At 46.2% G+C, this 15,587-nt stretch overlaps 1 protein-coding gene across 1 annotated transcript; it reads left to right on the forward strand.

Moving 5' to 3' along the window:
* Nucleotides 1–260: 260 nt before the first annotated feature.
* rpl18a (ribosomal protein L18a) lies at nucleotides 261–3,288 on the forward strand. Its single transcript, XM_084447572.1, has 5 exons — nucleotides 261–304; nucleotides 1,164–1,343; nucleotides 2,004–2,133; nucleotides 2,613–2,722; nucleotides 3,134–3,288. Exons 1-5 carry the CDS (start codon nucleotides 287–289, stop codon nucleotides 3,224–3,226), a joined length of 531 nt encoding a protein of 176 aa, XP_084303698.1. The 5' UTR covers nucleotides 261–286; the 3' UTR covers nucleotides 3,227–3,288.
* Nucleotides 3,289–15,587: the final 12,299 nt, after the last annotated feature.

Raw genomic sequence — 15,587 nt, forward strand, 5'->3', positions numbered from 1 at the left:
TTAGTGTTATTGCCATATTGATTATATTTTATTAACTGCTAATCTATTTTACACAGCTGAAATCCCTCCTAACACTACTGTACTTGCACATTGTGGTCCAATAAAGGATTATAATAAATAATGTTGTTTCAAATAATCTTACAATTTTCTCCTGCAACATGTCATCTTTTTCAGGCGCACCAATCAGAGAAAGGAAAGTATTTAAGACTGCCCTCCTTTCTACTTTACGTGCGCATGCGCCGACCTTCCCCTTCCTCTTTTACAGTGGCCGTCAGCGAGAGGCACCATGAAGGCGTCTGGCACAGTACGTAAAAACCTCTGTTTATCGTTGCGATGCATCATAAAGTCTAATATTAGCGTATATTCGAGTATATAAAGTCATTGTAGATTGACGAGAATAACAAAAGTGTACGAAAGTAAAGGTAATCATTGGTGTTTCTGCGCTTATAAGACGGATGCCCGTGGGTTCCCAATATGGCGTCTTAATGTGCAGTGTTGAGCCATGTGCATGTGGACGGTGTGGAAGCGGCGGAGCTAACGTTAGCTAGCTAGCTATTAAAGGTGCTCAACGTCCGTGGAGACAGAAATACGCAGTCTACCTAACAGCAGCTAGATATATGTAATTCCTCATGAAGGTGTCTCTACCCTTTTTAATATGACCAAATGCCCGATGAATGCCGTCTCTTGATCGTGTCATGGCATTGCTAGCGAGCTAGCTTTACTTGCTAGGCCCAACTCTACTGTCTAGGTGGTCGGATCGCTAGCTAGCTAAAGTAAAGGACGTTAGTTGGGTAGCTAGCCGCCCGTTCTGAATCAACTCACGATGTGGTATTTGCTACAACGATGTGGTATTTGCTACAACTCATAGCCAAGTTAACTTATATACACAACGTTAGGCAGTATTATGCACGGCCTAGCCATGTCAGTGGCTAATAGCTAGTCGGCTACAAGCATGCACCCAAACCCAAGGATCATGTCAAAACAATGATACGATCTAGTGTGGTGTGCTAAAATCAACCAGTACCTTGTCGCCTTTCTCTGATGCTGCAGTGCCTTTGAAAGTGAATTCAAGGTTCTACACGTTCCAATAAGGAAAGTTGTGTGGCGGTGTTAGGTGTTTCCTTAGATGTTTTACTTAATATCTGTCCCCCTCCTCTTCACAGCTTAGGGAATACAAGGTCATTGGGCGCCTGCTGCCCTCTGCCAAGAACCCCACTCCCCCTCTGTACCGCATGAGGATCTTCGCCCCCAACCATGTAGTGGCCAAGTCTCGCTTCTGGTACTTCGTCTCCCAGCTGAGGAAGATGAAGAAGGCCAATGGAGAGACCGTCTACTGCGGCCTGGTGAGTGTGTCAGAGTGGATGGAGAACACAGACGGGTGGAAAATGTCTTGCGACCACCGTAGAACCTCAGACATCTGAACCTCGAGAGATCTGAACCTTGAGAGGTCTGAAAAGTCTAACCGAACGGGTGTCAAAACTGGAAGTGGGTGTCAAATTGAACATTTTACTGTAACATGACAAAACGGCTAGCACAAAACGCAAATGTAGTTGGTTTTGATTGCAATTTCAGTGCCTTACCGATTGTTAGAGGGTATTTATTGATTTGATCAGTGTTTACGAAATGCATTCTATTTTGTAAAAGTGATGTATTTTGACGTCACTTTCGGAGAGGTGACAGTTTCCGTCAATTTCAGAGGTCCGAACGGCCCTCATTCCTGGTGGGTTTGGATCTGAGGTTCTACAGTACGTTATGTGCTGCTATTGGAAATGTGTAAATCACACTTCTATCTGACCTAAACAAAGGTAACTTATCTAGACATGACCTCATTAAGGCATGACCTTGTTACCTGTTGCCCACCTGTAGTGCATTTGTATGGTGCAGTATTTATCATGCAATAATCAATGCTGATTTTAGGTATGAGACTCCTTAGAAGTTGCTATAATGTCTTAAGATGTTACCTTCCTGTAACTAATATTTCTTCCCTCCTGTGGCGCTTCAAGGTGCACGAGAAGACACCCCTTAAGGTGAAGAACTTTGGCATCTGGCTGCGTTACGATTCTCGTAGCGGCACCCACAACATGTACAGAGAGTACAGGGACCTGACCACCTCTGGAGCCGTCACACAGTGCTGTAAGTACTACCCCCCCCCCCCACACACACACACAAGCCTAGCCTCGACGGGCGCTTTCACAATAAGCCACAACTGAATTGGACCATGTCATCCCTCTTTGAACTAAGGTTACCAGGTTGTCCGTTAGCACTAGTACTGCGGCACCAGCACTGGTCCTGGTAGTATGTGGCTAGCGAGATTGACCCCTGATGTAGATGGTGGGACAGATGGGACATCATATACCTCCGTTTGGCATACGCACACAAACCCAAAGATCATTATCACTGTGTATAATGCTCTTGTCATGTGTGCATAAATCAAGAGTACCTTGTCGCCTTTCACTAGCTGATGTGCTGATGGAAGTGAAATCAAGGTTCAACATGTCCTGCTGTGTAAAGATACTTTGAATAGAAAATATTGTTTAATGGATCCGCTCAATGAGGGTGGTTGCCAATGCCATTCTTGTGGTTTAGTGACCTGATTTGTTGTTTTCTTTCAGACCGGGATATGGGAGCCCGCCATCGTGCCCGCGCCCACTCCATCCAGATCATGAAGGTTCAGGAGATCGCTGCCAACAAGTGCCGCAGACCTGCCATCAAGCAGTTCCATGTATGTGACAGGACGAGCTTTAGTCTAAACCCACCTGCCTCGTGCTGGTGCCTCTTTCAGAGAACATGCTTCAGCTGCATGGCTCATGGTATCATTTTGAGCAAATGTGATGGTGAAATGGGAAAAGGATGTACTGATGACTTATGCAAGCGGGTCTCTCTCTGGACTGGCTTTATTTTAGTCTGCTCCGGTTAAAAGCCCGCCAGAGAAATGCCAGATTCCTCTTCCAGATTTCTAGTTTCTCATCTTCAAACCTGGCGGTTTTGAAACTGGCAACATGTTGTGGCATCGGCCGTGATTTTGTTGATAAATCCAGAAAAAATGTTGGCTTTCTAATGTTATTTTTGCTGATGGGGCAGACTCAAATGAAATACTTTTCTGACTGACTTTCCACCATGTCTCTTCCTGCAGGACTCCAAGATCAAGTTCCCCCTGCCCCACAGGGTGCTGCGTCGTCAGCACAAGCCCCGCTTCACCACCAAGAGACCAAACACCTTCTTCTAAAGGAATTCTGTCTGTGTTCACTTTGCGGGAAAATAAAATTTCATATACAGAAAAGAAACCAATATTGTCTGATTTTATTATGTATAAAAATATAAATCAATTATTTCTATGTAAAATGTGAAATGTAATGAATTGGTGAGTTAATTATATGGTCTGTATTAAGGAAATATTGACTAGTCTAGAATTGTCTTTTAATGAGTTGGCAGATGACTCAATGTGGCTAAACTGGACTACATGAAGTGTTCTAGCTGACACCACTTCCAAAACACCACAGCCTGCTACTCTAAAGACACTAAGGAACTGGAACTCGATGTATGATAATGGTGAATGATACCCCTAAAATGGTTATTACATTATGATGGATCAATGTCCTGCAACTAGATTAGTTAGAAATAGTCATGCATGCAAAATGTGTAACCTAAGCATACCACAAGGTGGCAGCATTGAGCTATGTGGATCCGGTATGTCTCCACACCTGCATTTCCCAAATCCTGCCACGCGATGCCAGTCTTCCTTTTAGGAAAGTTGAACAAATTAGGATACAATCATTGGTCATTTGAGTTATCAATAATGACAGGGTAGTATTTTTCGTTTTTTAGATGTCTATGGGTTTTGATTGTGTAATGATTAGTATGACTGCGTGTGTTCTGAAACTTTGCACAATTGGCCCCTGACAACCTATCCTGTTTTCAGCTCTTGTGATACCCCAGATTACCTGTGCTATGCTATAGATTAGGATACAAATATACCATATGTGGGTTTGTTTAGAGTGGTGAGGGTTGACTTTGTCTTACATCTGTGGAAAATCACCTTTTCCATTGTATTATGATAATACTACGTAAATAGTTTGCATGATAGTATGAACATTTGTGATGAAAAATAATTAAATTTTTATTAATTTGTAATATTAAATAAATAAAATTACAAGGTTGGAGACAGCCCAAGTGGGGCAACATGATTTAGTAGCCCACTGTGCCCTGGGCATGTCATGCTGCGGGCTCAGCCTTTGTGGGTGTGGTAGGCTGTGTTCGTTACCAGGGGGGTGGGGTGAGGAGGACCCTCCTTGCGTTCGTGGGTGGGTGAAGGTAGGAGATGCCGTATGAAGGGGCTTTCTGAGGGAGGAAAAACATTTGGCTTGAATTTCCTTCTCTTTTTTTGCCAGACAACGTCCAAAACATGTAAAACTACTATGGATATCAGAAAAATATAACCAAGGTGTAAAATGTAACATTACTCTAGCAATAACACAACAAAAACGAGGTTCAGAGTGGAGGCGCGGGAGGCTAGTGGTGAGATTGTTAATCAAATTCGAGTATGCAGGTCACATGTTTATGAGTCAGATTGTACGATTATAGTTTTCTTAGTGGCAGCATTTTCCATTATTTGTGAGCAAGTAGCCTATTAAAACACACTTCTCACAGGAAACAGATTATGGGTTCAAAAATCAATTCGATACAAAGCAGAGCAGTGTATATTACATGTTTTTATGGAGGGAAGTAAAACATTGTTTGGAATACATTTAAATGTTCTACAGTTTTTTGACTGCAGCTCAGAGAGAGTGGTGCTTCCCAATGGAAGTCGTTGCGAAGCTTGGAACTGGGAGCTTTGAGGTCATTAAATATAATTGGCAGTGCATTTGAATAGACTAAAATGGTTAAAGTAGACTGGCTCCGTGGATGAAATTGTGTCATGAAACAAGTTATGAAACAAGGGGTGCTGATGGCTCTCAGACATTATGCCAAGCTGTAGTCATCACATCATTTGAATCGAACTGTTCATCATAGGTGCATGATTTTCAAATCAACTCACCATGTACACCGAGTTAAAGTTCTTGTCAAAAGCTGAGTGCAGAGCTCCCATGGCAACCTGCAGTCTGTGAGAAAGGATGACATCACTTGTCAAAGGGACAGTGTCACCTGTCCTAAAGATTAACACACGTCTATTATGTCAGCTATAGGATAGCACCTCAGGACAAGTTAATCATACAGTACATATGCCTGAGAGGGACCGCACACAAGCAGACAAACACACACACTCACACACACACAGACATGCACGCACACGCACACACACGCACGCACACACACACTGGAACAGGTTGTGACTACTCACTGCAATAAAAGAGAATTACTCCCATCCCCATGTGGCCAGTCCATCTGACAAGTGTCAGTATTAAATCTTGGAAGCCACAACATGTAATTACAATATACCCCACCACATTTCAACAACAAATACTGTACAAAGCTAAATGGATAAAGTACATGAGTAATGTACATACAGTAACTAGGGCTGGGAAATGTGCACATGGCTTACTCAAAGTAGCTAGAGATAATTTAGGGAGAAGTGTCCTGGTATGGCCCCGGCGTGTTCACTTCAAACACATGGTCTGTGATTTTTCAAAGAGGAGGGATGGAGAGAAAGTCAACCGGTCGTCTAGGTACGTACGTTGTCAGTTCCTCAAAGCCCCTCGCCACCCCTGAAGCCGTTATGATGGCACCAACTGATTGTCAAAACAAAATATTTCTTTCAACTGTTCTTCATCCTCCCCCTTGGGTTTTAGTATATCATGGAGAGATTTTCCTCTCAGGTAGTTTTGGGGCAGGGTCGTCTCCTATGGGCGCTAAGGGGCTGGAGGGTAGCGGAGTCCTACCCTAACCACTGTCTGGTCTCGGCTCTTGCCAGGTGTACTGTTCTGTGGCCTGGGCGGTGGGGCTTGAGGTGGCATGGAGGCTCCGCGGATCCCCTAAGGCCCCTGGCTTTCCAGGAACTCGCCCTGGGCACAGAGTGGCGAAGCCTCAAGCCACAAGATACACAGGGGCATAAAGGCTCTTAGTGTCGGGCCTTCACAGCCCCGGCTGGCAGGCAGAGAGGGGAGCTGTGGTGGTGGTGGCCGAGGTGGGGTTTGGAGGCTTGTACGTGTTTATGGACGTGGAGGAGGAGGGATAAGCTACCTGAACAAGGGAGAGTCTAATACACACCGTCGGACCGCCCTTAGGCCATCTAGACCGGCCGGACCCCACTCCCACAGTCTAGGGTCCAGCGTTCAGGGTTCTAGGTCTAGTGATAGACTGAAGCTCAGATGATGTATGGAGTATTGCCACTGACCATGAGAATGTCTCTGACAGAGACTGGTCACCCATGGGATTCAAGGAGATTCTTCTCCTTTCAGTAATCTGGGTTAAATATAGCGACTGGAAAAGCCCCCTGGCTGCAGGCCCTTTAAAGCTCGCTTTTATTGACAACGTGGCTCTTTAATAAAAAATAAAAAAGACTTTTTAAAAAACGCTTTGTTACCGCTCCAAAAGGAGTCGAGGATTTTCCAAGGTTTCCTAACCCCTTGAAAAAGAAGTATGTTTCAAACACAAACATCCCTTTCTTAGTCTGCGGAAAGAGAAAGGGCCAAAAACAAACTCAACTATCAGCAGAGTGGCAGAATTCAAGCTGTTCCCACACACGCTACCTGAGTCACAAACTGCTGAATCAGCGCCTACACCTCAGAAGCCAGCCATTTTGATTGATTGGATTTAAAGCTGCCCAGTTTTCAGGAGACGGAGAGCGAGGAGGTGCAGGGCGAGCGCGGGGCCGAGTGCAACCCATGGCCACGGCTCCCACCGTGGAATGTGTTAAAAGCTCGGTCCAGACCAACCAAACACTCCTCCTCACTTTAATGTTGCTCAGAATGAGCCGTTGGTTTGTGTGTAGCTGGTCCTGCTGGGACCACCAGACCCACCAGAATGACAAGATCGCCAGAATGTCAGCATATGACATGATATATTACCCCACTGCACAGAGAGTACGCCAAATGTACACTACCCTCAAATGTCCCCTTTGTTGTGTGGAACAATAATGAAATAATATTTCCAAACATCACAGAGAATTATAAACACAGTTATTGCAAGTCACTGTGAACTTGATCAAAATGCCCGCCGGACAAAGTTATATTTGCCGTTGATGTGCTCTGAAATTCACTTCAAAATGATGATGGTACTGCACGCCTATGTTTGTAAAAAGGTCATAAATTGTATAAGACATGACATTTGAGATCAAAGATTTGTTTTGGTGGCAAGATGGTTTTCATAAATGGGAGAATGAGTAGGGCTGAGGGCATGTAGCAGCAAGTGTAGGACCCAAACACTGACACAGCAGGTTCAGTGAAGTTTAATCCACAAAATAATCCAAAACAGGTAAGCCATACAACAGGACATCTAGGAACACAAGGAGAAACTAACTAACACGGAACATGACAAAACGATGGACAGACAAAAGAACATTCAGATTCAGGGCTGGGATATAAAGACAAGCTAACGAGGGAGAGGAGGTGCAGGTGAGACTGATCATAACGAGAGACAGGTGTAGGCAATCAGACAACACAAACACAGAGGCTGCATTCCGAACCGTACACTTCTACTTTTTACTACTAGTACGTACTACAGCTGCCCCTAGAAAGCATGTACTTTGCCCACAGAATGCATCCAATTCGGACACACCACTTTGCCATAACATAGCACCTTGAAATTTGACCTCATCTCTCACTGTCCATAAAGCGACATTAGTCCACAGCTGGGATTCATCAAAACACCTGTCTGTCACGGCGTGACTTGCACATGTGACATAATTTCCTCTGCGCACTGGATTGTGGGTCACAATAGCCAGAAAAGTGTGCTGGCTTGCATACTGCAAAATACGACCGGATGTAGTAGGACATCCTGGTATTTTGGGCGTACTGCATGTGGCATACTATGTATTGGGACATACTACATCAGTTTTTGGCATACTATATATTATGGAAGTATGTGATTCAGAACACAGCCAGAGAAACCAACAGGCAGACACACAAGAACAGGCGTCAGGCCGCTAGGGAGCAGGGTGGAGAGTGATATTCGGCGTCTTACTGTAACTCTAAAGGAAGTAACTTTTAATAATATGTGCTCTTTCTCTGATCTCCTTATCAGAAACACCCTGCATGTCTGGCTGGACTCAGTGAGAACAAAGACTGCACAGGAGAACAGCGAAAGCTGGCAGGTGTCACCCTCTGTGTGATCTTTCAGCGATGGACAGGGTAGTTCATCGCCACCTTTGAGCTCGGTCCAAGTTTGACCAGTTCCCTGGCCCCCTTCCCCAGAACTGTCCCACATTGCTTCCCACCTCGGGCTCAAGAAAGCTGGACCCTTCCTCACCTTGTATGAAATAGCCAGTGCTCTTTCATCTCAAATATAATTTTGATGAAAAAGGCTGTCGGCTAGAGAAGGAGACCAGCATAAAGGGGCAAGCTGGACACACAGAGAGTGCATTATTCTCAAGTCAGGACGCTCACGAAAAACCTCGACACAAACCAAGAGAGGACTTTGAACCTTGAGCCCGTCAGTATCTGTTACAATGATCCACTTCACAGGCTCGAAGAGCGGGGCTTTGGCAGTGTCTGGGACGAGGGGGGGGGGAGAGAAAAATCAGCCCCTAATCGTGGCGCCGGGATGCTTGGGAATGGATAAGCGAATAAGATGAGGGAAGATGGGATTGCGAGGAAGGCCAGTGTGCTATCCCTGCACAGCCGCATACTTGTGTATTTTCAAACGCTCAATTTGACAAGAACTTAAAGAAGATCACACATAATGACTATAGAGAAAGTGCCGAAGGCTGACGGGGTATTGAGATTGAGCGCTTCTCTCACGTCCTTGCGTTGGGAGAGAGAGCAGGCATCCGGGCTGCATCCTTAGGCCAAATTCAGGCAGGAATATAGAATATCCTCCATTCCATTATACCGACAGGGGAGGGAATAAAAAAAAGAGAGTGGGAAAGAAGTGAATTCTCTTACAAGCCCTGTCCTGAGATTGGGAGGTTGGGGGTTCGATCCCCGGCCGAGTCATACCAAAGACTTTAAAAATAATGGGACCCAATCCCTTCCTGCTTGGCACTCCGCATCAAGGGTTGGATTGGGGGTAGGTCCGCGTGACATACTAGCGTCATGTCCAGGTGGTGTACTTCAAGCTGCCTCACGCTAAGGAATCAAGAGATAGGCTCCTGCCCTATGGGCCATTAGGCTTGAGAACCAATGGTTCTCAAGGATACTTACTTACTTACTCCTTTATATGAAAGTGTATTTAGTAAAAAAGCACCCAATGCCATTGCTTTGCTGCTGCTCCATATGTATGGCGAGCCCTCAAGACCCAGATGGTGATGGGGCAACTTTATGTCATTTGTGTGGCAAATGTACCACCGCAAACCTCCCTGGCATCTGTTTCAGGTTGACAAGACAAAGAGCCCATTTGTTACACCCTTCTCCTCCACGCAACTCTCCATCCCACGATGTCAAGACGAGCAACAACAAACAAACAGCAGATCACATCCAGAAAGCCATCTGGATCAGAGAAAAGGCAAACACGTTATTTCACTTCAGCTGAGATCAGTGTCACATGCATCCAGTTGTGCTCTTTGTGTTCGCTGGACTGCCTTTTACCCTTCAGCTCTGCAACATGTTTCCAGCAGCTCTCTGCCGCGCAGGAGGGCTGCCAACAGCTCATTGGCTGACGCCGGAGGGCTGCCAAAAGCCCATAGGCTGACGCAGCAAGGCCACAACAGCCCATTGGCTGACGCGGGAGGGCTGCCAAAGGCCCATAGGCTGACGCAGGAAGGCCACAACAGCCCATTGGCTGACGCGGGAGGGCCACAACACAAATCGGCAAAAGGGACCCATGTCAATGCATCAGACCGCATGTGAAATTAAAAAAGAGGGAGACGCTTGGTCGACGTGGGAGAGTGTATGAAACTGATCGAAAATGAGCTGAGAATCTGTCTGGAGGACAACATCTGCTGAAACATGCCCCTACCGTTAATACGCAGGGAAACAATGGGTCTTCTGTGGGCCGTCCACAGCCCCTGAGCAAAGTGCTCAGTTTAAAGACAAACGCCTTCCTGTGACTCCGCTCATATAACGTAATGACATATCAATATCTCCCATGCACTGTATAAAAAGAGAGTGAGAGAGAGCAGAGTTAAGATAGGCTACCATAAAAAATAGCTCACAGCTAAGCCACAAAATATCACTTAGGCCGACTGAAAAGGTCGGGCCCCAAAATGGAGAGTAAAATGGGATAGCAAAAAAAAAGGGTTGTTTTAATAAGAAATGTGAAATATAAATGGCTGGGCAAGAGTCGAAGGCAGATTATGATGAAACATGGCTGTCCGGATGTAAAGGGGCCTAGACGGACCGAGTGAAGTGAGCAGTTCTTCACGGCGAGGCTGGCAGGCCGGCCTGCCTACAGGCACGAGGATCACCGCTAAGACCCACACAAACAAGGCCGCCAAACCTCCACAAAGCGCAATACCGGGGGGCTGTTCTGTTCATGATGTGCGAGTGAGCACACTGCAGTTGCTTCGTTCTTGTCAGAAAGAGTTTTCTGTTTCCTCTGCCTTGCAAAAATAGCTTGTTGTGGTTTATGATAAATTAATAACACATACATCTGTATGAATCCTCAATCCACATCAAAGGCGTGCGCTCTATGAGCAGAAACTGATCCTATAAACTCAGACTAGCTTTTTATGCAGCCATACAATAGAACGCTTCGCACTTCAAAAACTACCAGATTAATCCAGCCAGTAAGTTTGCAGAGAATGGTAATATTCAGGGGGAAACTATTTGGCTGGAAGGACACTCATACTTTGACGGGAACCAGACTCAGACAGCGGGAGGGAGACCATCCTCCTCTTGCCATTGGTGCAGAATAGGCCCCCCTGTAAGTATGAGGGACTGACTACCAAGGACTAAGTCCTCTGACATCATGTAGACCCTTTCGCGTTGCAAAAAGCACCATGGAAAAGTATGATTCTCTCTTGGCTGCTAGCAAGCCCTTTATTCAGAAGTCTGAAATGCTCTCTGTGACAGGAACCTGTGAGAATAGTCCACATTCACGCACACACACACACAGTTTTTCCATCCTTATGTAGCTAATACATTTCAGAACATGTTGTTTAAATTATGTACTGCCTACTATATATAGCCGTCACTTTAAAAAAAGCGCTGTCAAGTTTTTTTCTCTCTTCTGTTTTCCTTACGATAGAATAATGGAATAGCTGTCAAGAGTTTTGAGCGTAATTAGAATATTGAAAATGGCCGCCCGTTTCCTTTCTCGAGCTGGAATGAGGGATTATTCCAGAAGTATGTGGCGGCGATGCGTAGAACACAGACCACACCTAGCGCGGCTGATTGGTCGGTGACGTCACAGCCCCGCTATGTTCTCACACAGCGGCGTGTCACAAGCAGCGCAGGTCGATTACATTTCCCGTCCATCACCTTCCTTGTTTCGTGGGGCGTCGGTAACTAAGGAGCTCTGGGCCGTGACGTCCGCACGGGGAGGGCGAGGTGTCACTTCTCTGCTCCGTTTGTCACACGGACGCGGCTGGAGGTCCGGGAGGGGCACGCTGGCTGTTGGCTCCCTCCCCGGGGCCTGACTGGGCGCAGGTGTTTCTCCGTCGGCCACCCACACCTCTCCAACCCTGGGCTGGACCCCAGTCATGTGCCAGCAAGCCTCCTGGCTGTTCCGGGCATGCGCCTCCCTCCCTCCAACCCCCCCCCCCCCCCCACACACCCCCCTTATAGCTTTGACATATAGCATGCATGTCAGTCAGCAATTGGTCTTGCTCCAAGAAAGCATCCCTCTTACTATGAAGTCATATGGCCTATTTGTTGATGGCCCAATGTGAGGAGTGGAGAGTAGGCCTACATACAGTAGTAGGCCCTGGTGGACCCATAGCATAGCTGTAGCATCCTTCACAGTGCAGGAAGTAGATTGGATTTGGAGTAACAGCAAGTCGGATATTCACTAACACACAAACACAAGACGCACACATACACACCCACACGGGCGCGTACACACACACACACACACATTCCATTCAATAGTCTGCCTTTCGTCTTTGGAGCGGTCCACAGACCAGAATCATTACCAGTGAAATCAAGGAAATCCTGGGTTGGCGTCCTCTTGCCAAGCTCCCACATGTGTTTTCCCTTCTCTGGACCAACGGGTTTTGCACATCCCTGGACACTTGGAAAAACTTGGCCTTCATCTGAATGCCCACAGAGCAGCAGTGTTCCAGGGTTCATCTTGTAACCAATGCTTTGATCTTCGGCCCGAGAGGAAAACAAAGCCAGAAAAAGGCATTGATTCCCCAACATCAATGCAAACAATAACGTCCCATGACATGATGTAGGCCTACGCAGAGGGGCCGGCGGGAGTTACTGTGGATGCACATTCATCACTACAGAACAAGTCATGTACAGTAACACCTGCGATGGAGTGATGTCACCTTGCCAACACCTCCTCTATCTCTTCTAGCGATTTCTTTGGTTTTAGACTCGGCCCACATCAAATATTTACGGAAGAGCATTAGGGCCAACAGTGGAGTTTTTTTTGTTTTTTTTTAAGCTTCTGAGTTTAAAGTCAGAAATTCTGAGTTTTTTTCTCAAAAATTCTGACTTTAATCTCAGAAATTCTGACTTTAATCTCAGAAGTTATTTCTGACTTTTTTCTCAGAAATTCTGACTTTAAAGTCAGAAATTCTGACTTTAAACTTAAAAAGCTTAAAAAAATAATAAACTTTAAGCTTAAAAAAATAATAAACTCAGTTCTTGGCCCTAATGCTCTTCCGTAAATATTTGATTCTCCATACTCGCTTATTAATGGAAAAGAATGAACTACTGCTAGAGAGCATGTGGAAGAAAGGGTGAAGACATTTCATTTTGGTGGGGAGTCCGGCCCATTTGAGTCTCAGAAAGCTGGGAGGCCAGATGTGAGGGGCGGTAAATGGGCTGTGTCTCATTGCTTGTCCAGGGATTAAAAATACACCGTTCTAAAATGTTGTCCATCATTTATAGACTAGCCTGTGACAATTTATTTCCAGATAGAACCCCTTTTCAGGCCAGAAAGAACCACCGTTAAGGATCCAAACAGCACCGTATAGAGCTGGAAATGGTTGTATCTTGAACCTCACAGGCCTGAAAGGGCTTCTATCTTCTCTTAAGTGGTTATATATAGCACTCTTTTTTTGAGTGTAAGGGAGTGTGGTCCTGGAGAGATCTGCTGCCTCCTGCCACTTCCAGAGTCTTTGGGCCTGCACGCTGACAGTCCTGTGCAGCGGAAGCCTCTTCTTTGGTGGGCTTGGCTCGCTCCGCAGACACGGCCGCGTTGAGCGAGTCTACCGGACGCTCTCACACTTCAAAGCCCCCATGGTGTTTTTGGAGGGACCCGGAGAGGTGCTGTCCAAGGTTGTTGGGGTCAGGGTCCATGGCCGCTTCGTTAGAACTTAATCAATGCAGCTATTACGGCCTCTGGGGAAGGGAGGATGTTGGTTTAGAGATGGAAATCTACATGCCCTCTGAAAATGTCAACAGACAGTTAAGTGCAGCTCGTTAATCCTATCAACATGCGTGAAAGTGTGTGTTTTCGCAGGCAATTAGGCAGAATTATTCAATTTGTCCGTTTTGAAAATGGTGTTTGGATAGCTAATTTGTGGAGGACATTTTCCATAGAGAGAAGAAAGACACGACTGCTTTTTGAATCGGGATTTGAGGTCCAGAATTACGGACAAAATAAACCAGATCATTGGGAGAGAAGAAATATTCTAAATTTATGTAGTCCATAAAATTCCTTGTAAGTAGGTTAGTACAAATATACCTTAATTTAATCACTTAAAATGTGTGTGTTCACAGCCCAGATGTAATTTACAGCCTTTTCCTCTATAAAAAGAGTGGATTTAGCCTACCTAACAAGGCGTTTCAGCAAAAACCTGAAATCAAGAAGTAGGCCTGGGTTATTCACACCAGTCGTCATTGCGTTCTGTAATGGATATTTCTACTTTCAGGTGAAGACAGTTGGAAAGTTTGAATGTTAATGGCTTATTAGGCCCCCACCAAAAGCTGAGATCGGACAAGAAACATTTCCTTTCAACAATCAACCCTCGCGCCAGCCACACGATTTAGTTTTAGGGCAGAGAAACAGTTATTCGTCAGTGATTTGTGGCATCCTCTCAGTGAGATTTGGAAACAATTAGCCATAATGACCTACATGTGAGAGAGGGGAGGCAGGGAGGGAGGGATTCTGAGAAAAGAGACATTGGGGCATTATAATGGACCCGTAAGTTAATTCAATCATTCATTCATTCATTCTTTCATTTATTCCCTGCAGATATTTTCGTGCCCGGTTTGACCTGTTTGTTCCGTGGACTCAGATGTTCCACTTGACCCCGTGGCAGTTGGCAAAGCCTGGCTCGTGCTCACAGTGTGAATAAGAAATACCTTCGCTTAAAACAAAACATTTGACCACAACGTAAACTGACTGAGAGCATTTCAGCCACTCCAGAAGAAGGAGAGTGGGTTTCTTTACTTCGATTGAGGGAGAGCTTGATTTGATTTCACTCCCCAAGCCTGCGTCCCGACAAAGGCTCGCTAAGCAACAAGTAAAGACAGGCAGATCAACACTAGTCATCGTGGCTAAGGGCAGAAGCACATTTACAACAGGCAGTCGACAGTTTGGACGACATCTTGTCACCGCGCCCACCGTGAAGGATGATGGTGCTGGAGGTAGAGAGAAGAGAAGACAGGATGGATGTGCCATGGAGAGGACCTAGCCAGGAACAGGGAGAGAGAGAGAGAGAGAGAGAGAGAGAGATCACACACCTCAACCCTGACACCTCATCTTCCAGACAGTCCACGCAGAGAGACTGAGACCAGCGAGTATCCAACTTAGGCTACCCTTACAGTAGAAGCTTTGCAGCATCTTTCAAAAATGTAGCTGGAATCAAAATAATATTTCTGCTGTGTTAGGTTTTATGATCTGCTGTGGTCACCGACACATCCTTCCATCAACCCCAGGCAGGCACACCACACACACACACACACACCACACACACACAGCGCTTCATCTACATAATGGCCATGTTTACACCAGTGGTTATCCAGATCGCGTGGGGTGAGAGTGAGGGCCAGCGGGCGCTAACTGACGCGTTTCCCTCCGCCTCTGAGCGCCCCGGCTCACGGGGATGGCATTTCCTTGGCCCGGCCCGACGCGGGCTTCTGCTTCTCCGGAGAGGCCTATCAGTGACACGTGCTCGGAGAACTCCCAGACTCCTCAGTGCCAGGGGGCTGCTGGGCTTGGCTCGCGTCCGCCGTCCTTCTGGTGTCTAACAATAACACCTCCAGCTGAGGGGCCAATAACTCGACACCCCCACAGCAACGGGGCCACCGTCAAGGGCAGCGAGAGCTGTCATGTTCAAACACAACCCCAGGTAACGTCTATGGTTGGACATGCCAAGCATAAATAAAGGGCCATGCACAAATGTCTGATCGGGGTACGTTCAACAGAGCACTTCT

The sequence above is a fragment of the Borostomias antarcticus genome, assembly GCF_949987555.1.
Source record: "Borostomias antarcticus genome assembly, chromosome: 13".
NCBI lineage: Eukaryota > Metazoa > Chordata > Actinopteri > Stomiiformes > Stomiidae > Borostomias > Borostomias antarcticus.